The sequence below is a fragment of the Dama dama genome, chromosome 30 (genome assembly GCF_033118175.1).
Source record: "Dama dama isolate Ldn47 chromosome 30, ASM3311817v1, whole genome shotgun sequence".
NCBI lineage: Eukaryota > Metazoa > Chordata > Mammalia > Artiodactyla > Cervidae > Dama > Dama dama.
Genome location: NC_083710.1, coordinates 19,545,840 through 19,573,178, shown reverse-complemented (window position 1 = coordinate 19,573,178; position 27,339 = coordinate 19,545,840). Strand labels below are relative to the sequence as shown.

General features: G+C 39.5%; 1 protein-coding gene across 1 annotated transcript in view; it reads right to left on the bottom strand.

Moving 5' to 3' along the window:
• The window catches only part of COG3 (component of oligomeric golgi complex 3), a 59,585-nt gene that overhangs the window by 27,083 nt on the left and 5,163 nt on the right, over nt 1–27,339 (bottom strand). Inside the window, exons 2-15 of the mRNA XM_061133405.1 lie at nt 22,797–22,943; nt 20,793–20,854; nt 19,658–19,823; nt 18,805–18,879; nt 17,639–17,731; nt 16,822–16,947; nt 13,930–14,010; nt 12,222–12,265; nt 11,628–11,754; nt 10,942–11,033; nt 9,670–9,809; nt 8,350–8,510; nt 4,487–4,598; nt 853–977 (exon numbers count right to left, since the gene is read on the bottom strand). Coding sequence (XP_060989388.1) covers nt 853–977; nt 4,487–4,598; nt 8,350–8,510; nt 9,670–9,809; nt 10,942–11,033; nt 11,628–11,754; nt 12,222–12,265; nt 13,930–14,010; nt 16,822–16,947; nt 17,639–17,731; nt 18,805–18,879; nt 19,658–19,823; nt 20,793–20,854; nt 22,797–22,943 — 1,551 coding nt within the window. The remainder of the gene's footprint in view (nt 1–852; nt 978–4,486; nt 4,599–8,349; nt 8,511–9,669; nt 9,810–10,941; nt 11,034–11,627; nt 11,755–12,221; nt 12,266–13,929; nt 14,011–16,821; nt 16,948–17,638; nt 17,732–18,804; nt 18,880–19,657; nt 19,824–20,792; nt 20,855–22,796; nt 22,944–27,339) is intronic.

The following is a 27,339-nucleotide window of genomic DNA, read 5'->3' as shown; positions in this document are numbered from 1 at the left end:
AACGGCAACCCACTCCAATACTCTTGCCTGAAAAATCCCATGGACAGAGGAACCTGGTAGGTTACAGTCCATGGGGTCGCAAAGAGTTGGACACAACTGAGCGACTTCACTTTCTTTTCTTTCTGTATTTAATCACTTCTCTCTTCATATGCTATTAATTAAATTGTAATGATCAAATTAATTTTTGAAAAGTGAATTAAAGTCACCGATTTTATAAACTATTTTTTTGGGTTTTACCACTAACAGTAAATAAATGTAGACAACTGATCATTCAGTGACTGATATATCATTAAACTGAAATGCTTAAAATAAATGCCACCTAAAATAAATGTGCAGTATATTGAAATAATCTGTGTAACAAGAAACACCTGTTAAAGAGGTTGATTTAAACTGAGTACAAAACTAGTTGCATTCAGTACTAAATGTATATTATACAAAATATACATATGTGACATTGGACATATTAACCTTCCTGCATCTTTTTCTTCATCTATAGACTAAAGACAGATGAACTAATCAAGAGTTTTAAATGTATCTGCAGCCATGAGAAACAATAAAAGTTATAGGTCTTTTTCTCAAAAAGACAAATACAAACATATAGACAAACAACAACTTCAAGGTGTTCACAGACCACCCAAAGCCCATGAGAGGATTCTGAGGGCCTATCAAACACTCAGTTAGATTGATCTTAAAGTTATCTTTGTATCTAAAAATCTTATTATTTGAATCTACTACCAAGCAAAATATATTGCATCAAGATCTTAAAATAAAATAAAATTCAAATTAAAAAATATTTTAAGTCACAGAGCAAACAATTTACAGTAAGATACAAGGATTGACTGACACACATACATCTATACATCTGTACAACTTGGAGAGACAGACAAGAGTTCGTCGAACTGTAGGATACCACATTCCATGAAGATCTGCTGGAGAAATCGTGGTCTGCGGTCTAGGATTGAGAGATTCAGATGAACCTAAAACCCCAAATGGAAAAGAAGACATTTCACAGGTCTGTCTTACATGCACAGCAACTATAAACTGTTAGTTTCTGTTACCTATCAAAGGCTGGAAGCATACATTTTCTCTAGACTCGTCTCTAATTGAGAATGCCAAAGGAAATCTAAATCAGTGCCAGGTGAGATTTAACACACTGAGTAAGAACACACATGAATACCCACATCTGTACATTCCGGCCTCCCATACTCAGCCTAAGTTGCCTTCTCCACACTGGAATCAATTATCTTTATGAACTACATGAGCAGTATACACACATTACAGAATACCATGCACCCAATAAAAAGGAGACAGATCAAAATGTAGTCACGTAGACACAAGTGGGGGTGGGAAGGAAGTAACAAGAAAACAAAGCACTTTAAACCGGAAGATTAATCAAAGCTCGTCTGCCTTACAGCCTTCCACGTGCAGAACTGTATCATTTCCAGGCCCACTCAGAATTTCCAGTGCCCAAGTGACCAGAGCTGTGTGTCCAGCCCCCCACCGCACCCTTCCCAGGTCAGGAAAGGCAGCTGCCAGCACGTGTGAAGAGGAGAATGAGAGGAATGTGGCTGCACAGCTGCAGAGAAACACTTCTGTAAGAGAAGCACGATCACCCGGGTGGAGGGACCTGGTGGAGGGACCAGAATTCGGATGAGCCATCAAAGTGGAGCCGAGACCACACTCTGAGACAAGAAAGGCAGACTGAAATGCAGACTGGGTATCAGAACACACCAGGAAACGATATCAAATTTTCAGTGCAATAATGGTTTATGGTTACATGAAAGATGTCCCATTTTGGGGGGTGGGAGGAGAGATGCTGAAATACTCAAAGGTAAAGTTGCAATGATGTCAATAACTCACTTTAAAATAATTAGCAAAACTATTAGATACAATATGATAAAATGTTAAGTCTTAAATCCAGGTGGTGGGCATAGGTGTTCATTGTATCATTCCATGTTTCTGTGTATCTGAATTTTTTTTTAATAATAAAAAAGTAAAAGTATAGCCAAGCAAAACAGAATTCATTTTTTAAAAAAAGAGCTATAGGGAATTCCCTGGCGGTCCAGTGCTTAGGACTCTGTGCTTCCACTGCAGGGGGCCTGGGTTTTAACCCTGGTTGGGGAACTAAGGATCCTGCAAGCCATGCAGTGCAGCCAAAAAAATAAAAAACATTTAAAAACATCCAGATCTTCATATGCTCAAAAGGAGACCTGGAGGCTTGTGGAGTGGATTTATGCAGGAAAGGGATGAGGGCAATGTTAGGGTTGGTGCTTTGTCTTTAACGTTCTGTAAGCTTAATTTTTTTTCAAAAGCATGTGATACTTGTAAAATTTTAAAAAGCTCTGCCTTACTTTAAACTAGGATATATACTTTATATAAAATTTCTTAAGGAGAAAGAATGAACTAGATAAAGTATATCATGGAATATTTAGGAGATTAAATATCCATAGTTTTGCTGAGAATCAGGCTATCTGCAGGATTCCTCCTTCAAAACGAAAGAGCCCAAAAAGTACTCCCAAGTTAAAGTTTAGTGAAATAAATGTGTTTAAGTAGCTTAAAGCCAGAAGTCAATTTACTCGTACCTTTTTTCATTTTCCTGAGAACAGTTAATACTTGAAGCGGTGGATGGGGAAAAGTTCCTTACACTGCAAGTCCAGGGCCTACCGGCTGCCTCTTCTGAGGAGCAGCGCAAACCAGCTGCAGGGTGTCCCCCGTGCCTGCTGTCTCCTCCTCCGTGAGCCTCGCACTGCCCTCACTTGCATGTGAGGCAATCACATGGAGATTAAGAGCTATGCTTTTTGAAGATACTGATAATCAGCCTCTTCACAGGATAGACCCTTCACCAATCTGCCAATTTGCCCTGACATCTACTCCTACTGGGCTTCTCTGGTGGCTCAGATGGTAAAGAATCTGTCCGCAACGCAGGAGACCTGGGTTCAATCCCTGGGTTGGGAAGATCCCCTGGAGAAAGGAAAGGCAGGCCACCCCAGTGCTCTTGCCTGGAGAATCCCATGGACAGAGGAGCCTGGTGGGCTACAGCCTGTGGGGTCACAGAGTTGGACACAACTGAGTGACTAACACTCACTTTTCACTACTCCTACTACATGAACATCACATCACTTGAAGGCCTCACTTTAGAGGCATCTCCTATGTACTTCTGACATACCAGAAGACCAGGAAAAGTGATTACTCTTTTTTTTTTTGCTTCCCTTGCCAAGACTCAGAGTCTTGCTTTCCAACCCCAATTCCATCTCCATTCTAAATAACATTAGGAACCATATGGATGACTCACGTGGTTGTCCCTGACCTTCTCAACTCCAAAGACCTTCGCTTCCATTCCTGCACCCCTAGTCCAGACAGTTTAACTTTCAGAATTACTTTCTTATTAATTTCTACAGATTTTACTACTCCGAACTATTCTACCTCTTAATTATTAAAACTCGGTATCCCACTCTCTGGCCACTGCTTCCCACCTCTCTGGCTGTTCTTTCCCTGCTGACCTGGTAGCAGTCCACTCCCTCCAACTGCTCCTAATGTCAGCCCTGTTACAATTCTCTCCCCAGACTTCCGCTGCTATTCTGCTACTCTCTGTCCTGGGTGATCTTATACAATTCCAAAATATCAATGAAAAAAAAAGAAAAAACAACAACAACAAAGTATCAATGACTCCTCAGTCTATCTCTAAACCAGTCTTCCTCTTTATAGCTCTAGAGCAGTGCAGTCCAAGAGGACTATTATGTGAATCATAAATGTGACACATTAAAACGCCGCCCTGGACTTCCTTGGTGGTCTAGTGTTAAAGAATCCACCTGCCAACACAGGGGGCACGAGATAACTCACAAGTTATCCAGGGTGACTCTTAGACAATTTTGCTCCTTGCGTAACATACACCCTAGTTCAAACTATCCCATATATTTCTGTCGATTTTTCACCCCAGTCCAGGCACATTTAAAAAATGCAAAATTGATGGTACAAGTAGCTAGAATTTCCAAGTCCATGAGATTATCCCGACACCTATCACACTCTCTGGCCTGCTTCAGCTGCTCCTTCCCTACAAATAACTGGTGCCCGAACACACCAAACCACGTGACCTCCCCAAGCACCTACGGTGTTCCACTCCTGTCTGCAAGCCTCCATGCTACTCTGTCTTAAACAACCTATTTCCACCTGGCTCTCTCATACTCATCCACACGACAGCTTTCAGATTCCACAGCTCTCACTGAACCTGCCTATCTGCACACAAAGCTCATCCCCCTTCACAATCCTTCCATGGTCCTTCCATGGTCCCAGAGAGTCCTATGCATATCTCTATCCTGTCACCCTTGAACTTCTTGCTTAATGCCTGTGGCGTGCCAATCTCCCCCCACTAAAATGTGGGCTCCTCAAAGGCATAAACAGTTTTTCATTCCTGAGACACGGCAAGTCCTCAATATAAGTTTATTAAATGAATGAATTAAATAATGGAAGTTAAGACAGCATAACATACCAGATTTTGTTAGATTATTAGGAGGCTCTGCTTCTTCTAACCGAACATCTGAAAACGAAGCTTCTGAAGGTGGTAACTTCTTCTGTTCATCTTTTAAACTCTGAGCAATTTGCTGTATAAAGAAATCAGACAGAACATTAAAGTGTAGTTTTTAGCTGTGTCTAGCAACACAAACACAGTGTTTCTATAAAGTAAAAAATATATATCCTAATTAATGAATAAATGGACTACTTAAGAGAACCATGCCAAAACAGCACATAGAAATGAAAAGTTAAACTGGTAGTATCTCTATTTTCATAAAGGCAAACACAGACTTTCCTGAACCACTAATTTCAGAACCATTACAAGGTATGTGCTAAAAAGTCAAATATACAAGCCTCAGATTAGAAGCTTAATTTTCAACTTTATATTTAGAAACAAAATACTCAGATTTAAGACTGGATACATTGTGGATGTCAGAAGTGCTTGTATCAAGTAGTCAGCTAACTCACACCATGGTTTTCTCTTTATGTGAGAACAGCTACAGGTTGGTCTTTTTTTAAAGATTGTTAAAAATTATCTTATGGACTGGAAACTGTCTGGCTCTTCTTCACTGCTTAAAAAAATATCATCAAATATACACATCACTAACTACTAAGGGGGCAGTGAAAATCCTACCAATTTACATTGGTTATACAGGCGGAGATACACAGAAATGAAGGCCTAAAAGACATTCAGCTACTGCCAAAAAAAAGAGATGGCCAGATAACTATTTAGGAGACAGGCTCCAAATCAATCAGGCCTGTCCTTTCCTTCTGCATGCATAAATCAGAAAGTATAGCTAATCCCCAAATGGCACAAAGATGTACCCAGACCCTGACCCTCACCAAAAGAAAACAAGCAAGTAGATTCACTGGAAGCAGTATCCTTAAACCAAGAGGTCTATACAAGAAAACACTCAAGACACTGGCCATGTGATGACTGAATAAACATACCAAATGTACTACTAAATTAAACTGGGAGGGGGTATGTGTGTGTGCTAAGCCGCTTCAGTCATGTCAAGTTCTTTGTGACCCTATGGACTGTAGCCCACCAGGCTCCTCTGTCCATGGGATTCTCCATGCAAGAATACTGGAGTAGACTGCTATGCCCTCCTCCAGAGGGTCTTCCCGACCCAGGGATTGAACGTACATCGCTTACATCTCCTGCATTGGCAGGAGGGTTCTTAACCACTAGCACTACCTGGGAAGTCCAGGGTCGGGGTCGGGGGAGTATACAGTAAACTTAATCACCCGACATCCTATTAGACAGAATTATTAAAACAGGTACTCTATCTAGAAAACAAAAACTGATATTCACAAGGAGACAAGGAAAGAAAGGGAGGAAGGAGAAAGCGAGCACAAGTCCCTGCATCAGGCTTAGAAGCAGATCCATTAACACCAGTCTGCCCAAGAATCTGGCACTGCTAAAGCTCCCCACCAAGAAGGCACAGGCTCCTCCTTCACCAGATAGATGCCGTCCTGAGGATACGCACCCCAGCAGAGGTCATCTCCGCAGTCCCCTCCTCCGTGCTCTAACCCGCGCAGGTGACCCCATGGGCAGGAGGGACATGCTGCCTAGAGCTCTGGCTTGTGCCTCCAGCTTTACTGTGGGCCTGGCCCATGAGGGGGTGACCAGCAGGTCCAGCGCTGACTGGCTGACTTTGCAGGGTGCCAAGAACTCAGCACAGGCCAAGGCCCAGGGGCTGCCGTCACTAACTTCCTGGGACAGTGGGTGACACCAACAACTCCCCCAGCCCGCTCCTTCCCATGTCCTGTCTCCACGGCTGTAAGCTGCTGCAGTATACTTGACTTTGTCATTCAAAAAAAGAAATCAATAAAAATAAGAAGCTCCAGGTTCTAATTCTGTTTTAGCACTAATACCCTAGGCATTTTATTTAAACTCTGTCCAGCACTCAAAGGAAATGCAAATACATTTGTAACTGAAAGATTAGTGAGATGTACCTAAGTCTTCAGACCATAAACTGGAGACCAGTACTGTGTAGTTCTGAGGAAACAACCTCCAGGGTTTTTAATAAGAGACCATCACACATGGTTATGTGACCATCCACTCTGGTGGATCATATGTTACTAATCCTCTTCTATGTCACTTACAAACAACAGCCAGACCTAAAGGCACAAGGTGAGAAGCACGGTCAGGCTGAGGGAGTCTTGGCCAGCAAGCTTGCTTCCTTGCCTTCCTTCTTTTACCTACTTTGCTTGATTGTGCATTACTCTGAACATGGGCGCCTCCTCCTCTAGGAGGGTCGGAAGCTCCCATCGCTGCATCCAGTGGGGTAGCTAACCTGGAATCACCTTCAAGGCCACAGTCAACACAGAGGTCTGACCCGAGGAGGGTCTGGAAACAGGCCTGGCTGGCAGCCGCAGAGAGTCTCACTGTCACAGGAGGGCCAGGCTGAGAAGCCAGGAAGTTCGGAACAAAACTGCTGCAGGACACCTGGGAGTGGTGCGCAGACCCTGTGGCGCAGGAGCTGCCCGAAACTGGAGGAGAGTTCAGGGACCTGACCAGCTGGGCTGGGCCTAGGAGCCCAATGTGGACACTTCTTAAAGAGAAGGGAATACCACAACACCTGACCTGCCTCCTGAGAGATCCGTATGCAGGCTGAGAAGCAACAGTTAGAATCAGACATGGAACAACAGACTGGTTCCAAATAGGGAAAGGAGTACATCAAAGCTGTATATTGTCACCCTGCTTATTTAACTTATATGCAGTATACATCATGCGAAATGCTGGCCTGGATGAAGCACAAGCTGGAATCAACATTGCCGGGAGAAATATCAATAACCTCAGATATGCAGATGATACCACCCTTATGGCAGAAAGCAAAGAAGAACTAAAGAGCCTCTTGATGAAAGTCAAAGAGGCAGTAAAAAGTTGGCTTAAAACTCAACATTCAGAAAACTAAGTTCACAGCATCCAGTCCCATCACTTCACGGCAAATAGATGGGGAAACAATGGAAACAGTGACAGACTATTTTGTGGGGCTCCAAAATCACTGCAGAGATGACTACAGCCACGAAATTAAAAGAAAAGCTATGACAAACCTAGACAGCATATTAAAAAGCAGAGACATTACTTTACCAACAAAGGTCTGTCTAGTCAAAGTTATGGATTTTCCAGTAGTCATGTATGGATGTGAGAGCTGGACTACAAAGAAAGCTGAGCACCAAAGAAGATGTTTTTGAATTATGGTGTTGGAGAAGACTTTTGAGGCCCTTGGACTGCAAGGAGATCCAATCAGTCCATCCCAAAGGAAATTAGTTCTGAATATTCATTGGCAGGACTGATGCTAAAGCTGAAGCTTTAGCCACCTGATGGGAAGAACTGACTCATTGGAAAAGCCCCTGATGCTGGGGAAGATTGAAGGCAGGAGGAGAAAGGGACAACAGAGGATGAGATGAATGGCATCACCGACTCAATGGACATGAGTTTGGGCAAGCTCCGGGAGTTGGTGACAGACAGTGAAGCCTGGTGTGCTGCATGCAGTTCGCAAAGAGTCGGACATGACTGAGCAATGAATCTGATGCCACTTACAAGAAAAAAAGAAAGCACAAATTCAACTTAAAAACAGAATGCATAATGAAAAAGAAGAGATAACTCAACAGAATGTTTGTAAAATACAACTTAAAGGAAGGACAAAAAAAAGAACACTCTAACAAATCATTTCTGTTCAGTTTTTAAAAAATGTTATTTCCTAAGATTTCATGGCAAGTTTCCCTTGATTTTGCATCCTGAATGAGAATTAAAAAGAAATATCCTATCTTCACCAGTATAAAATATACAAACGTGTGGGGGTGAGTGAAAGATTCAACAAGAAGACCCACCTCCATCATGACTAACTTATCAGGATACGCTAGATCTCCAGGAGCTGGTTTGTAGCCCGTGATGTCCGTCTGAATGTAGATGTGGGTCCGGTAGACAAGCCGCTCCTGTACATCTTCTAGCATCTGCTTTACGCCAGCTGCAAATGCCCCCAGCTGTTCAGCTGATTTAAAAACAAAAGTGCAATCACCCATTCCTTTAGATTTAGAAAATACTTTCTTTAAACAAGCAAAAACATTACAAAATTGTCTACAATAGGATAAACCAGTCTTGCTTCAGGGACTGGTTATATTCTATTTTGAAACAACTGTCTTCCAATTTCCTCAGATTTAAAGTTGAGAAATAAATTTGCCCTTATATCTTCTTCCTGAGACTCTCTGAAATAACTTCTATTATTAATATGAATAATAAAATCTTGGTTTTAAAGTGCTCTGCGATTTTTAAAAGGTACCTCATATAGCTTCATACCAAGCCTGAGAGATGACTAAAGCAACTTGTTAACTAAGTTAATCCCCATTTTACATATAAATTGAGTTCCACAGATACTAAATGACTTGTTAACATTCTTACAAGGAAAAATGAGTAAAAAAATAAAATGAGGGAATTCCTCAGGGGCTCAGTGGTTAGGACTCCGCACTCTCAACTACCAAGGGTCCAGGTTCAATCCCTAGTCAGGCGTGTGTGCTCCGTCGTGTCCGAATTTTTGTGAGCCCAGAGTGGACTATAGCCTGCCAGGCTCCTCTGTCCATGCAAGTTTCCAGGCAGGAATACTGGAGTGGGTTGCCATTTCCTTCTCCAGGGGATCTTCCCAATCCAGGGTCTGCTGCATTGCAGGAGGATCCTTTACCACTAAGCCACCTGGCAAGCCCCAACAGTGTACTAGAAATGCCCAAACAAAACTAATGATTGCTTCTCTCTGGATTTCAGATGCCAGAAAGAACACTAACTGCAATTATTTTATTACTAATTTTACAAAGACTTTAAAATTCTTTCCCCATTATTATTTTAGTCACAGGATAAAGTGCATCTTGGTTCAAAAAGAGACAAGGCATCAACCCAAGTTTTAAATATATTAAATTTATATGGGGGGGAGTGGCTAATCTTTTCCAAATTCATTGAGTCACAGATATAATTTAAAAACACCTTTTGGGACATTTCCCTGGTGGTCCAGTGGCTAAGACTCTGTGCTCCCAATGCAGGCGGCCTGAGCTTGATCCCTGGTCAGGGAACTAGATCCCACAGGCCACAATGAAGACCCAGTGCAACCAAATAAATATTTTTTTAAAATAATCTTTGAAATGATCATTTCTACTTTCATTTACCATTATTCTGTACATGATCTTCAAGCACCTCATTTTTAAGTATCCCACAAAGTTCCGATAGAGTTTCTAAGTGAATAACATGAATGATCAATGGCCTGAAGACATCATACAACGACACACACAGTTTCTCCAAAAGTTCGCTAAAATGAAAGAATGAAACATGGTTACCAATAGTAATCCTTTTAGTATTTTCTAATAGTTTAAAAGTCACCCTTAATTACTTCCAGTCAATAAAAATAATGAAAACCTACTGGACTATAATATTCGGGAACATTAAATAATGAGAACTGAAAGGCTGAAAGTAATTCTCTGGACTGTTTTTGCTAGAATCAATAAAAAAGCTCAGAATAAGCAATCCTCACAGTTAACAAATTAGCTGGCCCCAGCTGAAAGTCAATTTATTATAATTTTTACTTACATTAGCAATAATCTTGTGTCTATCCTTTCAAAAACAATAAAATATTTCAGTAGACTTAATTTTCCTACACCATAAATAACCTACACTATAAAATAATTTAATTATTTTTAATTTTCCTATACTATAAAATAACCTACACCACTATGAATCAAATGGTGACATTTTTCCCAGGAAAGACTGGTTCAAAACTCTTGAATACATAACAGATTTAGATAAACAAAACTCAAAAGTATTCTGGACATGCACCAAGTATTTTGACAATTTTAAACATTTGAAAAGAAAAAAGTGAGGCTGTTAATACTCTTTACACTGTCAACCATACTCTTCTATATATAGACTTTCACCAAAACCATAAGATGTGTTTGTTTCTTCCCCATTATGAGAGTCATAATCTTGGGATTCTTATGAGTCAAAATCACCAATATGAAGAACCCACAAGTGACTAACAGTGGGTTTGAAAGACACTTTGAGAAAAATAATAAAAAGGATTTTAAATAGTATCTACATTTTTAAGTATCTCTCATGAGTCAGAATCATAGAATTTTTTTTAACTGAAAAGAATTATTACACTTAGTGGAGACAAACGGCTCCATATACCAAAATAGCTCCCTGTATAGGCATCTTACTCTTGTAACTTACCGTTTCCATAATTATAAAAATATGAAAGCATATTGGCCTTTAAGCTGCATAATTATTTCAAAGTAAATAGCCACTGTCTCATCCAACAATACTCTGTTCATATACCCACAAAAATTAAAACATGCCTTAGTTAATTTTAGAGTACTACTATAATATAATAAGCCATTAGCAAATTAAATCTTAAAAACAAGAATCAGAGTCCATGTACCACATACTCTAATTTTGATGTTGGTTTTGTGAAAAATTCATTGTAAAGCTGGTGTTCATCCTGGCACACGTGAACCATAAAGGCACAGCCACTGCGAATCTGAGGGGAACAAACACACAGCACCTGTGATTAAAGGCACACGACGACTCCAGCCAGCACTGATGAAATAAAGCAAACGTTTTATTTACAAAGAGACTATGCGTATATATTCATAAAACCACTTCCTAAATAACAGAAAACAGTTTTCAGCATAATGGGGACATGGATGACTTTTATTTTCTTACGCTTTTTAAACTTGTGAAAATGAAAAGTACTCTTCCAGTTCAAAGGAGGGTATTTAAAAAAAGAATCTTTATGTACTTTCCTACAGTCTGAATTAAAATCACACTAAATAAAAAAGCACTCCTGCAGAAAAGCTAAGATTAAACTGTCTACATAAATCCACCAACTCTGAAACTTCATCTTTCAAAAAACAATACTTACTTGTAAATCATCACATGCTCAAAAATAGATCAAAATTAGAATATTTTGCCCAAATGAATGCTATTTACTAAATGAGATTTGTCATAACTGAAAGATTCTGTAAGTCTGTTGATGGTGGGACCAAAACTTATTTACCCACGTGTAGTTTCTAGGGTATCAGAACAGCTTAAGAGAAGGTTTAACATTAAACCACAACAAGCAGAAACTTACCAAGGCACAGTGGTCTCTGTTATTCTGGCTGGTCAACTCTGTTACGGTACAAGTAATACTGGGGCCCAAAAGGAGTTCCCGCTGATCAAGGTAACACTGGTGGATGTCAGTTAGCAGCTGCTGGTATCTGATGAAAAGCAAATGAGACGGCAGCATAAACTTCGGATTCCAGGTATGTAAATTAAATCTGATCTTAATCCAAAATAGGGTGCCAAGACTCCAAGGCTATACATGGTTGCTGCTCACTTGCCCACATTAAAAACTAGAAATATTTATGTATATAAAGAAAAAGCAAAACAAATCACAATGATCTAACAAAACCTTTATCTTTTAAAGAAAGATTCATCTTCCAGGAGTAGTGGGCCTACATCTACCTCAATGAGAAGAAAATCCTGCTAAATGGGAAAAAGATGCTTTGTAGACTCACAAAGTCAGGTCTATAACCTTGTTCCCCAAATTGAGCTGTGTGCCACAAGAAAAGGCTGGTATAGCACACAAGGTAAGTGCTCAGAAAACATCAGGGACACAGCAAACTTGGAAAAATAGCACTTCAAGGAAGGTAATTTGGAAACTGAAGAACCTGTGGGTACTCACTCAGGTATTTTTTCAGATCGTTGTTCTATCTGTTCAATGAGAGTCTGTGGAATAAAGAAAAGCTCACTAACTTCATCTGTTTTAGTTATACTTTTAATTACTTTCTGATTGTAACAGTAACAGAAGCTCATGTTAGAAAATCTGGGAATACAAAAAAGCTGAAACATAAAAATCACCTAAAATGCAAAAATTTAAAAAAAAAAAAAAATCACAGTATTTTAGAATATTTTCTTTCAGTGTTTGTATGTACACAGTTACTTTCCTTTTTAAACAAAACTGGAATTATACTATATATTCAGCTTTACAATCTGCTTTTGAAAAATAATATTTTAAAACACTTTCCTTTTATTAAATAACTTCCGTTATCAGATGAAAATGTTTGAAAAGCCTTAGCCTTACTGCCTGGCACTTAGTAAAGAGTCAGTGAATCATCATTATAAATACTATTTAAAACATCACTTTACATGGCTATTTGACATCCTACTGAGTAGATGTACTCTAAGTCAGACATTCTTCTATTGCTAGTCATCAAGGTTGTTTTCTAAAATCAGCCCAGTGGTTAAGAGCTCCAGGTCATGAAGTGAAACTAGAGGGTTTCAGTGCTGACTCCCAGTAGCTGTCTGAGCCCAGGAGAACAAGCCCACATCACTGAGATTCCATTTCTGACCTTGGAAAGCTGATACAATGATAATACCTACCTCCCAGGTGGGGGCTCCCAGCACTGGGTCAGAAAAGATAAATATTTTTAGAGACTTTTGTTCCATTCTGCTAAAATGTTTTTGAGGAAGAAATTAACTATTAATACAGTCCATTAGCAGTATCACCTGTCTCACCAAATCCTGATAAACACTATTACACCTTACTTTGTCAATTTCTAACAGACCAAAAAATACCACTCACCACTGAGCCCTCTTGCCTACACCATTTTTGCTAATCAAAACTGTATCACTGTTAATTGACTAGCAAGTGAAAGCAACCAATCTGGCACAATCTAAACCTCGAACTATCAACTAGCTGCTGTATCTTCTCTAAACAAAACCAAGTTCCTGCTTTGAAAAACAAAAACTCCTTTCCACTTACTTTCAAGATGGATACAAGGAAGAGAGTGGGGTCAAAGTCAGCAAAAGCAGATCACTTTTTCTAGAAACTTCACAACAATAAAAAAAGATACACATACCGGCTCCAGTCAGCTGTATCTGGGATGACACTGGTTGAAAATATTATACTGGTTCTCTGCTTTTCCTGAATTAGCATGACATGAAACATCCTTCGTGAGATGGTCTCTGCCATCATTCTTATTTCTCATCACACTCCACTAAAGTCTGTGTTCTGGTATCAACAAATTACATGAGGTTCTCCCCAAATACATGTCTTTTATGGTTCTATTACCTTCCCTGTACATGTTGCTCTCTCTGTAAAAAATATCCTTATCAATCCCCCCAAGTGCTCTCTACATTCAAGCTTTTTAAGCTCAAATATCAGCTTCATCTGGAAACCTTCCCTGAGCATCACAGAAGAGCTAGGTGTTTCCTGCTCTGTGGGCTTAAAGCCCCTCAACATATACTGCTGTAATGTGGAAGGACAAAGCCTAACATTCATTCATGCTCATTTTCCTGGTATAAGCAAAGGACCTAACATATATTAGCATTTCCAAAGGGCTGGCTAAATAAATTTCATAGCAGTATCTTTTTTATGTCAATAGACTTACTCTGACTTTGGGGGCAGCAGCTCGAAATTTCACATAAAATAGTGTAAAGGCATTGTCTGCATTAGGTACAGATGAAGGATCCTAAAGACACAAGGCGGAGGACAGAGAAGGCAGATAATTAGCAAACAAAAAATTATTCAGAAAATATAACACAAACCATGTCATATGGCTCCTGCTTGGCCTATATACCAACCAAAAGCTTACAGAGAAAAAGACTAAATACTGTTATTGCTACATATAAAATAATTGTGTGGAGATGCCATCTCTCTCCTTTTTATAATTAAAATTTATCCTATGCTTCAAGAATTTTGGTGGTAAAAAAGACTGAATTCAGATTCACAATCATTTACTGACTGTAGGACATTGGTCAAATTATTTAATGGATTCAGGGCATCCATTAAATGGTGACAAAACATATGCACAAACGTTTTACAGAGCTCAGTTACAAAGCACTAACACATAGTAAGTACCAGTAGGTATTAGGTTTTAGTTTCAAAATTAAAAATTTTGCAAAATAGAAAAATTATACAATCTGTTCTGTAAGCTAAGAGCAATGTGAATGATAAAATGCAATACAAAAATCAGTAGCTCTGAACGGAAAGCTCAAGAAAACATTCCATATTTTTAGAAAGTAAGCTTAAAAAACAAAATGTATTACCTTTAAGGTTTTACTTTTTTTTAGGAAAGAAATGTGCTCAATGACCATCCTATCTAGCTCCACTCTTATTTTCTAACCTAACACTCAGCTAATTTTCCACCTAGCATCTACCACAATCTTTAATAGACTAATTTATTTCTTTCTTTACTGATTATTTCTCCTGAATACAAGCTCCATGAAGGCAGGGACCTTGTTATCTCCTTTCACTACTGTACAGTTCCCATATAATGCCAAGCATTTAGGAGGCATTCAATAATAATAAATTTCCTAGATAGAGACAATTAAATAATCCATCATTTATAAAGAAAAATACTCAAATCATCCATCATATATAATTCCACCACTCAGAACCACTTTTATCATTCTGATGTATTTCCTAATATTTTCTTTAAAAAGAAAATATTTCAGTGAGAAATAGTCTGAATCTTTTTTTTATCATATAGTACTGAATTATTTCTCATGTTCTTATGTATTCTTTGAAAATAAAACTGTGACAGACAAATATATATGACCATTTTTCTTATTATAAATGACACTGCAATGTATATTCTTTTTTAACAAAAGGTTAAAAAAATGGAGCTCAGTCAGTTCAGTTCAGTCACTCAGTCGTGTACGACTCTTTGCAACTCCATGGACCGCAGCATGCCAGGCTTCCCTGTCCTTCACCAACTCCCGAAGTATGCTCAAATTTATGTTCATCGAGTCAGTGATGCCATCCAACCACTTCATCCTCCGCTGTCCCCTTCTCTTCCTGCCTTCAATCTTTCCCAGCATCAGGGGCTTTTCAAATGAGTCGGTTCTTCACATCAGGTGACCAAAGTATTGGAGTTTCAGCTTCAACATCAGTCCTTCCAATGAACACCCAGGACTGATCTCCTTTAGGATGGACTGGTTGGATCTCCTTGCAGTCCAAGGGACTCTCAAGAGTCTTCTCCAACACCACAGTTCAAAAGCATCAATTCTTTGGCGCTCAGCTTTCTTTATAGTCCAACTCTCACATCCATACATGACTACTGGAAAAACCATAACTATGACTAGATGGACCTTGGCTGGCAAAGTAACATCTCTGCTTTTCAATATGCTGTCTAGGTTTATCATAACTTTTCTTCCAAGGAGCAAGCATCTTTTAATTTCATGGCTGTAGTCACCATCTGCAGTGATTTTGGAGCCCAGAAAAATAGTCTGTCACCTTTTCCATTGTTTCCCCATCTATTAGCCATGAAGTGATGGGACCGGATGCCGTGATCTTAGTTTTCTGAATGTTGAGTTTTAAACCAACTTTTTCACTCTCCTCTTTCACTTTCATCAAGAGGTTCTTTAGTTCTTCACTCTCTGCCATAAGGGTGGTGTCATCTGCATATCTGAGGTTATTGATATTTCTCCCGGCATTCTTGATTCCAGCTTGTGCTTCATCCAGGCCAGCATTTCACATGATGTACTCTGCATATAAGCTAAATAAGCAGGGTGACAATATACAGCCTTGACGTACTCCTTGTCCTATTTGGAACCAGTCTGCTGTTCCATGTCCAGTTCTGTTGCTTCCTGACCTGCACACAGGTTTCCCAGGAGGCAGGTCAGGTGTGCTGGTACTGCCATCCCTTTCAGAATTTCCACAGTTTGTTGTGATCCACAGTCAAAGGTTTGGTGTAGTCAATAAAGCAGAAGCAGATGTTTTCCTGGAACTTTCCTGCTTTCTTGATGATCCAGTGGATGTTGGCAATTTGATCTCTGGTTCCTCTGCCTTTTCTAAAACCAGCTTGAACATCTGGAAGTTCACGGTTCATGCACTGTTGAAGCCTGGCTTGGAGAATTTTGAGCATTACTTTGCTAGTGTGTGCAATGAGTGCAAGCGTGAGGTAGTTTGAACATTCTTTGACATTGCCTTTCTTGGGGATTGGAATGAAAACTGACCTTCTCCAGTCCTGTGGCCACTGCTGAGTTTTCCAAATTTGCTGGCATATTGAGTGCAGCACTTTCACAGCATCATCTTTTAGGATTTGGAACAGTTCAACTGGAATTCCATCACCTCCACTAGTTTTGTTCATAGTGATGCTTCCTAAGGCCCATTTGACTTTGCATTCCAGGATGTCTGGCTCTAGGTGAGTGATCACACCACTGTGGTTATCTGCGTCATGAAGATCTTTTCTGTACAGTTCTTCTATGTCAGACTAAGGTTATAGAAAATAAACAAACAAACAAACAAACAAAAAACCCCACCTCACCAGTTAACTCACCCTTTTTAATAACTGATTTGTGAGGTTCTGTAGTGTGTTCACAGTGTATGTCTTCATGAGATGCAAAGCTTTAGAAAGACACTGCTTAAACTTCAGTAAATATACAGGATAATCTTTAAAATTCGGCTGTAAAGAAAAGGGAAAGATTTGTAAATATGAAACAAACATTAACAAAGAAAACTTTTAATGAAAACCAACCTTTATGTAAAGCTGCACAGAAAGCTCAAAAGGTCTTACATAGGTCACACACTCCTTGAAGACAAGTACTATGACTGTTTTGGTCAGAGCCAAATTCTCTGTGCCTGACACAAAGCAGGGGCTCAGTAAATATTCGCCATTTTTAGCAAAATATATTTTCAGTACCCCACAGACCTCAAGGCTAATATGTGAGGCTCAGCTGGGAAAAGGATAGGAGTTGGGTGAAATAAATACAGCTATAAATCCTCAGAGGACAGAAGGAGATGGTGATTACACTGAAGGGCTTGTCCCTTCCTTTCCCCTGCCAAGTAATAATTTTTGTTTCCAAGGAAGTAGCTAGCAAAACAGAAGTCAACACTGTAAACAAACCACTAGTCCTTTAAGATGGGATAAAGTTGTGTCAGCCAGACTCTTTTTCTACTTCAGGGGTTTCCACAGCAGCTGAAAGTACAATACTTTTTTACATCACTACTGAAAGCGACTAAGAATTTACCTCAGTTTTTCTTCAAGTATGTTACAGATATGTATTTTCCCTTAGGAAGAAATAATTATTGCATAAGAAGTGATGTAACAGAGATGTTAAGATTTTTTTAAAACATACAGAAATACCATGACTTACATGAGATGAGATGTATGTTATACAATCATCTAACTTGGCCAGCATAGGTATAAATCCTTCACTATTCACAGACAACGTGGGAGAATTCAATTTCTTTAAGGGAAAAAAAAAAGCTTTACATTTTAAGAGTCAAAAAGTAGCCTCAAATGCAGCCCATGTGTTACAATACAATAGAGGACAAATTAAAATTATATGGATTGAATTCAGTTTATTCCTAATGAGCTTTAATGGAGCTCTTCATGAATTAGCAAACATTATCCATTGTACAGTTACATTAAAATAATACATCAAGAACCTAGATTTTTCATTTTCTAGTACTTTAAAAAATTTAAAACATAAATTTTCACATTTCAAAAAGTGGTGATTTTCTCAAAGTTAAAACATTAAGTTTAGCAGTCATACTATAAAAGTAAAATATTAAGTAAACATATACAAGTAATAATGAGTATAAACACAGGTTAACATAATATAAACATGATATTTAATGTTTAATGTAATAGACAATATATATTAAAATATATAAAGCTATATAATATATATAAAATGTAAGTAAAATCAATTATTTCTAATCTTGATATACAAATAGTTTGTCAATGTATTCCATTGTTAATTGGCTACCGTTTTTATTTCTCTCTCAAAGAACTTTAATAATTAAGATTACTTTTAATAATTTTAATAACATGGTATATACACAGTTATTATAATTAATTTATAAGCCAGAAGCAAAGAAAAATATAATTTACACAGCAGTCCTCATTGTGACGATCCCTTTGGGATACAATGCTTTAAGAGGGCTATAGTTTTCCTCAAACTAAACATGAGATTAGTTTAAGAAATGCTTTAATTAATATTATAGAAACACAACCACAGAAACATTTTAAATGGAATATTTCTTCTTATAAACATCACAGCTTGCCAATAAGATACTATTAAAGAGTTAACCAAAACAGAGATTTTAATAACAAGAATACAATATAAAGAGAACTATTATTTAAATCATATGTGGAAAAACTCTGAACTGGTAATGGTATGTCTATCAGCCACAAATAGGAATACCGTAACAACAAGCAAACTCTTAAGTTAAAAATACCACTCAAGCCAATTTATAAGTTTAAAGATTATACTCAGGAGGGGGAAATAGATTAAAAAAAAAAAACAATGCTTACTGTGTTAATAGTTTCCAATTCATTAAAATAGGAAAGTTTTTGTTGAATGTTTTCGGCCAGATCAACAAGTTCCGACTTGCAGTTTTTTAAAAGAGAAAAATCAATTATTACAAGAATATAAGAATCAAAACTCCAGTCTCAAAATTACATTGAAGAGGTTTGTATCAGTCATACAGGTTTATATTAGATATATAGTTTCACAAAAATGCCCAAAGATTTCTGCAATCATGGGCTAAAATAAGCAATGATTCTTATAGTATATTATATAAGCTCTTTTTACAAAATAACAAAGCACTGCCTTTTAAAAATCATACAAAATACACACAGAGACATCTCTGAGATAAATATAGTAACTTAAATATTCTATCTTTAAGTCACAAGTTTAAGTGCAATTTAGATCTGCTCATCATTTCATAAACCCCACCATTACTACAATCACTACCCCTTGCTTGAAAAGTGTCAACAGGGAATTCCTGGGTGGTCCAGTGGTTAGGACTCGGTGCTTTCACTGCCAAGGCTGGGGTTCACTCCCTGGTCAGGGAACTAAGATTTGTAAGCCACGCAGTGTGGCCAAAAATAAAGTGCCAGTAATAAAGAGCAGACAGAGCAAACGAAATATCCTCTTCACTCTGAAACTGTACTGAGACCTAACAGCTCAAAACATCCGAGAGCTTGCTAGGGCCCCTGCTCATACAAGCTTAAAAGCAGGCTGTCAAAGTAACCATTTGCATGCTTACAAATGCAAGTCTCTTACAGAGCAGTGTTCAAAATTAAGGAAATCAAAATTAAATTATATTCATATATTTAAAAACATTAAATATAGTCACTGACATTCTCTCTTCTTCCAAATTACCTGCTCTTTCAGGAGCTGTTCACAGGCTTCATGTAGGGTTCCTGTCTTATTGGACACAAAAAGATACTGTTTCTGCAATGATTCCAGATGCTGAAGAGCACTGTTTACATCATTCAATATAGCATCACACTGCTCCTGAAACCCAGACAAGTAATCCCTCATCTGTCTAGAAAACAGAACCAAAAGGGGATTGGCAATAGTATTTTCCCCCAATAAGCATAGACAGTAAACAACAAAATCTTGTTTTTCCCCCAAATGCTTGCATTTCAGAAGGAAAGTCTGACCTAGTCACAAACATTTATTAATTCAGAAATGTAGCAAAAACTATGTCACAAACTGTTTCAATGCTTAAAGAGGAAAATGACTGAAACTATGAGCAAGGAAAGGAATCAGCCTTGGAGCCATAAACTGGCTTTTCACATGTAGGTCAATAAATCACGGGCTCAGCTCTCAAAGACTGGGACACCAGGGCCACCAAGGTTATCAAGCAGGTCCATCCCTCAGGTCAAGTCTGCCTTTGAGGGACAAAGTCACGGGAAGAATTCTAAACTTTGAAGATGTCAGTCCAAGTCCCAGCTCTGCCCAAGTCTCCATGACATTAGGCAAGGATTCAATATTTCCAGGTCCCAGTTTACTTACTTGTAAAATGGGGATAATGCAGGCTAAATGGAATCATACATAAAAGAGCCTAATACAGTGCCTAGCAACAGTTGTCACTTAATGTTAAATGAATGCAAATGTTCAACCCAGAGCCCCCAAATCAGCTAAAGATCATACAGTTACTTCCTCCATGCCGTCAATATACGCAAACAAAACAACACAGCACACGCCCAGTCCAGTCGGCCATCCCTAAAGTCCCTCTAAAGAAAAGACAGCAGAGTTCCTGACAACACTCCCACTTCATTTAAAGTTATCTAAAAATCAAAGTCTCTCCCTCCTAACCTGCTAACTGACTTTTCTTTTAATCACACAACCTTCACTACCAGTTGTAATGACCTATATCTTCTCTACCTATCCTTAAAGAACATGTGACTATTCAAGTTTTCTTTGTACCTTAATTTTATTTAAAGACACAGATTACAAAATGCTTCAGGTGATCTAAAAATCAGGATAGCCAACAAATGAGAGCACATACCTATATTTAGTTCCTTCATCCTGATCCATCTGAGTTTGTAGCTTTGCAAACCATGAGAAAAACTGGAAAAATAGAGTATTATGTTGTCAATAAAACTACAACAAAGTGAAGAGTGGCTACATGCTAAACAGCAAGGGCAGACACTAAGTCGTATTGTTTGGGGCTCAGATATTAAAAGTTTTAAGCCAGGAGATGATAACTTAATTGCATGGTCAGTGTCTATATGCTAGCAAAAGCAAAGTATCTTAAAAACACTGGCCACATTCAGAGTCAAATAATAAAAGTATTAATAAGACAATATGTATTAATGTATTAACAGGAATAAATATTTCTTCCTAAGAGGTTATTGCCTACTTGCTGCTGCTGCTGCTGCTAAGTCGCTTCAGCTGTGTCCAACTCCGTGCGACCCCATAGAGAGCAGCCCACCAGGCTCCCCCGTCCCTCGGACTCTCCAAGCAAGAACACTGGAGTGGGTTGCCATTTCCTTCTCCAATGCATGAAAGTGAAAAGTGAAGTGAAGTCGCTCTGTGGTGTCCGACTCTTAGCGACCCCATGGACTGCAGCCCACCAGGCTCCTCCGTCCATGGGATTCTCCCGGCAAGAGAACTAGAGTGGGTTGCCATTGCCTTCTCCTGCCTACTTGCTAATTTGCCTAATATGAGTAGGTAACATAGGGCTTCCGGCAAATATTAACATTATCTAATAATAATTGTGAGACTATAAGCTCAGAAATAATATAAAGGAGTGATTTAAAAACATAGCTTTTGCATCAACTAAACCTGGATTTGAATTCTGGGCCCATCATCAAGTTGTATACTTAAAATGAGTACATTTTCATTATATGTAAATTATAACTCAATGTAATCGATTTTTTTAATTTAAAGAGAGATGCTGCTGCTGCTGCTGCTGCTAAGTCGCTTCAGTCGTGTCCGACTCTGTGCAATCCCATAGACGGCAGCCCACCAGGCTCCCCCGTCCCCGGGATTCTCCCAGCAAGAACACTGGAGAGGGGTGCCATTGCCTTCTCCGTTAAAGAAAGATAGGCAACTGCAAATTTAATCCAGATTTTTTCTTCAAATACTCCAAATAAATTCATAGACATGGTACAAGATTATCTTCTATAGTTCTCACGTGGGATCTGAAGTCAAAGGTATGCTTTATTCTCCCAAGATATTACACTCGCCAAGTACCTTGGCTTTCGTTCACTAAACCGTGATTATAAGAGAGGGAGCTGACTTTCAGATCCAGGTTGGCCTAACTCAAGAGCCAGAGCTTTTCATCCCTCTGCAGCACTGCCCTTTCCGCTAAGTGTGTGTGCAATTCAGCACCTCTGCTCCATGTTTCACTTGGTAACTGCCTCAGCTTTGATTTTTTTTTTCAAACTCAAGTTATAGTTGACTTAAATTCATAGCTGGGAACAAGTGAAAACAAGCAAAAAAACCATAGATTACATATGCTAAATTACTAGAAAATAACCGTAAGTGTTCATCTCAAGAGAATACTGAGGTTTTTAAGAAAGAAATTACCTAGCAACAAGTGGGGGCAGGTCTGTGTATGTCCATGTGAGCACACTCGCATGCTGAGGGGGCACACATTAACACAGACACACACTGGGAGGAGGTCAGAAAGGCGTAAAATATCAAAACCTTAATAAATGTAACAGTCTATCAACATTCAGACTTGGAATATCATATTTTTATCTGTACCATAAATAAAACTGAGAAACAGGCTCACTTAAGACACTTAAGAAATAGCCACCACTAACACAAAATCACAAAATCAAGACTGTTCTAGAAAGAGATATTGCTTTGGGCAAGACCCCTGGTGTTTTCCTTACTTGCTGCATGTAATACATCCTTCTCCCACACACACAAAAAAAATTCTAGAAAGATTTTAACTACAATTTTAAAAGGTCAAAAGTCTTAACTAGGGCCTTTTTTTATTAGCCCTCTCTTGAGACATTTGAAACAATAAATATTCTTAGAAGAAAAAGCTGCCATTCACCTGCTGTGCAGTTTCGATTCTTTCTTCTTCCATGTCTAAGGACGTGAATCCCTTCAAGAGAATGTCTTCTGTAGATTCGGGAACTACTGAAGTCTGTGCAATGGGCAGTGACTGCGAGGTTAAACTGCATAAATCTTCAATCGGGAGCTTGAAAAAAAAAGTCACAAAGAGATTCAAATAAATTGAAAATTCTCTGAACTTAACTCAAGATTGGTAGTCCATCTCAGTTGTTATGAAAGAGAAATGTTTTCCATTAAATCATCTGAGGTTAGTAAGTGCCATATATACTAACACTTATAGTTAGGCTCTCTCTATGGTGACACAGCCATAAAGAATCTGCCTCTCAACACAGGAGACACAAAAGATGTGTGTTTGATCACTGGGTTGGGAAGATCCTCTGCAGGAGGAAATGGCAACCCACTCCAGAATTCTTGCCTGGAAAATTCCATGGACAGAGGACCCTGGCAGGCTACAGTCCTTGGGGTCGCCAAGAGTCAGACACGACTGAGCAACTGAGCACACACACGTATTAAATGCTAGTCTCAAAATGCAAACAGGATACCAATATCCCATTAGTAAAGTTTTAGACTTACCTTTCGAAAACTGCCGATGAATCTCTACTAATTTGCACACATTTTCCTACTGGAACCTCTGGTGAACTAGCACCAGTCAAAGGCAAACCTTGTGTGCTAATGAAAGGAGCTGCCCTCTCAGGTATCAGCATAAAAGGCTGACCTCCTTAACACCAACCAACAGAAAACAAAGTACCCAAAAATCAATGACCAACAACTGCACCTCCTTCCACTATTTCTACACAGCTGACATACTTCCCCCACATCTTCCAGCTGACAGATTTTGAAATTACAACTGAAGAGAAAGAATTTCAGTGTCCCATCAGAGTCCTAAGATCCTCACTTTGATGCCATCAGACCCAGAATACTGTCTAGTTTCCATTACCAAAGATAGTCCCGGTGTTCATTTGCCTAGAGTCACACAGGCAGGCTGTTTTTAGACATAAAAGGGAGGGGGGTGGGGGGTGGGGTGTGATTGCTGGGGAAAGTAGAAAAAGCCCCAACTATTTCTTTTCAATCCCAGTTTTCAACCCTTAGGGCATGACATCTAGGGTCTAGCAATAAAAGACCTTAATCCAAGGTTTTAGGAAATTGCTTCCTATTTTTCTAGATACAGAAATTTCATCTGAAGGCAGTATTTTCTTTTTAAAGCTAAAATAAAATAAGGGAGATGCAAAATGCACCATCATTAATTTAGAAATATGACCCTTTAAATGTAGGGGATTTTGTACCTGGGTTCACGTGGGGCTGTCCTCTCAGCCATGGTAAATAAAGCACTTTATAGCACAGCCTGCTTTGAACCCTGCTCCTGCTCCCTACTTTTTCAGCCATGCAGCTTTCGGGATCCTAGGTGCCCCACCAGGGATTGAACCCACATCCTCAGCCATGAAAGCAGAGTCCTAGTAACTGGACCACCAGGGAATTCCCTGCTCCTGCTCACTTATGCGCTGTGTTACAATGGGCAACTTACTTAATACCTAAGTATTTCTAAGTTAATGGTGGACTTCCCAACTCGCACAGTGCTCAAGAAATCCACCTGCTAATGCAGAACTGGACATGGAACAACAGACTGGTTCCAAGTAGGAAAAGGAGTACGTCAAGGCTGTATATTGTCACCCTGCTTATTTAACTTATATGCAGAGTACATCATGAGAAATGCTAGGCTGGAGGAAGCACAAGCTGGAATCAAGATTGCCAGGAGAAATAATAACCTCAGATATGCAGATGACATCACCCTTATGGCAGAAAGCAAAGAACTAAAGAGCCTCTTAATTTAACTCCATGGCTGATTCATGTCAATGTATGACAAAACCCACTACAATATTGTAAAGTAACTAGCCTCCAACTAATAAAAATAAATGAAAAAAAAAAAAAAAGAAAGTGAAAGAGGAGAGTGAAAAAGTTGGCTTAAAGCTCAACATTCAGAAAAATAAGATCATGGCATCTGGTCCTACCACTTCATGGGAAATAGATGGAGAAACAGTGGAAACAGTGACTGACTTTATTTTTCTGGGCTCCAAAATCACTGCAGATGGTGATTGCAGCCATGAAATTAATTTCCTTGGGAGGAAAATTATGACCAACCTAGACAGCATATTGAAAAGCAGAGACATTACTTTGCCAACAAAGGTCTGTCTAGTCAAGGCTATGGTTTTTCCAGTAGTCATGTATAGATGTGAGAGTTGGACTATAAAGAAAGCTGAGTGCTGAAGAATTGATGCTTTTGAACTGTGGTGTTGGAGAAGACTCTTGAGAGTCCCTTGGACTGCAAGGAGATCCAACCAGTCCATCCTAAAGGAGATCAGTCCTGGGTGTTCATTGGAAGGACTGATGTTGAAGCTGAAACTCCAATACTCTGTCCACCTGATGCGAAGAGCTGACTCATTTGAAAAGCCCCTGATGCTGGCAAAGATTGAAGGCAGGAGGAGAAGGGGACGACAGAGGATGAGATGGTTGGATGGCATCACCGACTCAATGGACATGGGTTTGGGTGGACTCCAGAAGTTGGTGATGGACAGGAAGGCCTGGCATGCTGCGGTTCATGGGGTCACAAAGAGTCGGACACAACTGAGCGGCTGAACTGAACTGAATGCAGGAGATGTAAGCGACAGAAGTTCGATCTCTGGGTTGGGAAGATCTCCTGGAGAACGAAACGGCAACCTACTCCAGCATTCTTGCCTGGCAAATTCCATGGACAAAGGAACCTGGCGGGCTACAGTCCTTGCAAAGAGTCAGACACGACTGAGCACTTTTCATTCGTCCAAAATAGAAATTACATTATCTGTATGGGGCCACTGCAAAAACAAGAAACCAAAAGTGTGAGAAAACAGACTTCTTGGATCACTGGGAAGCTGCACACAGAAAAAAGAAGTTCAGGAAGGTGACTGATCCCCAATCTCCGCACAAATGAGTCTGACTCGAGAGCCAGGAGGGTCTTGGGTGTATGTAAATATGTATTAAGGGCATCACCTCTTCATATAAACTCGTGCTGAATGGTGACACAATCTCTGCATATAAAAGGACTGCTGGGCAGTAAGAATTAAGTTTCTGAGATCTGGTGAGAATCTACCTTGAGTTTAAAGTGTGACCAGAACTGTCCGCTGCCATCAGAGGTCTGAGGACAGAGGAAGCCAAGGGCAGCTGCGCACGCCCTGGGCGGCCACGCCAGCCTCCAACCAGCTGTCTCCTCGGGAGGCGCCGCCGGAGACAGTGCTCCACGCGCGGAGCACGAAGCCTGCCAATCAGTCAGCCGAGAAATCGGAGCTACTGCTATCATCATGTTATCGTTATTACCACCACTACTTACTAGCAGAAACAGAGTAAGTTTATTTGATTAATTTGTATTTAAGTACAGTCGATTTACAATGCTGTGCTAGCTTCCGCTGTACGGCAAAGTGGTCCAGCCACACACAAACAAATCTTTCTTCAGATTCCTTCCCGCTACAGGTTGTTACAAGGTGCTGAACATAGCTCTCTGCGCTCTACAGACAGCCCTGTTGCTAATCTCATCTATATGCAGTAGGAAACACCTGCTAACCCCAAGCTCCTCAGTTACCCCTCCCTCTCCCACCTTTGGGAGCCATAAGTCTGTTTCCACATTTGTGAATCTGTGTGTTTTGTAAATAAGTATTTGTGTCGTTGTTTTGGACTCCACATATGTCATACCATATTTGTTTTTGTCTGACTCACCTGACTTAGTATGATAATCTCTAATTCATCCATGTTGCTGCAAATGGCATTATTTCATTCCTTTTTAAGGCTACATAATAGTCCACTGTATAAATGCCAAATCTCCTTAGTTCATTCATCTGCTGATGGACATTTAAGTTGCTTCTGTGTCTTGGCTATTATAAGTAGTGGTGCTATGAATCCTGGAGTGCATGTATCTTTTCAAATTAAGAGTTTTCTCCTGATGTACACCCAGGAGTGGGACTGCTGGCTCATATGGTAGTTCTATTTTTAGTCTTTTAAGAAACCCCCATATTGTTGTCCATAGCGGCTGCACCGATTTGCATTCCTATCAACAGTGCAAGAGGGTTCCCTTTACGGAGTAAGTAAATTTATTTATCAGAATTGAACTGCTTCTTGGAAACAGAATAGTCTGTAAATTACCTTTATCAGTTATTTATGAACAGATCATGACAACAATCAAACACATAATTCTCTCAGCAGTTTATATGTTATCTAAGAAGCTCAGACTGATAAAACATCTACCTGCACTACAGGAGACCTGGGTTCCATCCCTGGGTTGGGAAGATCCCCTGGAGAAGGAAATGGCGGTCCACTCCAGTATTCTTGCCTGGAGAATCCCATGGACAGAGGAGCCTGGTGGCTACAGTCCATGGGGTTGGAAAGAGTCAGACACAACTGAGCAATGAACACACACACAAGAAGGTAAAGGGGGGAGGGAGATGTGGATCAGGCAGAGATTTGGGGAAAAAAAGCAGAAAGCAAGAAAGCACACGGAGGCT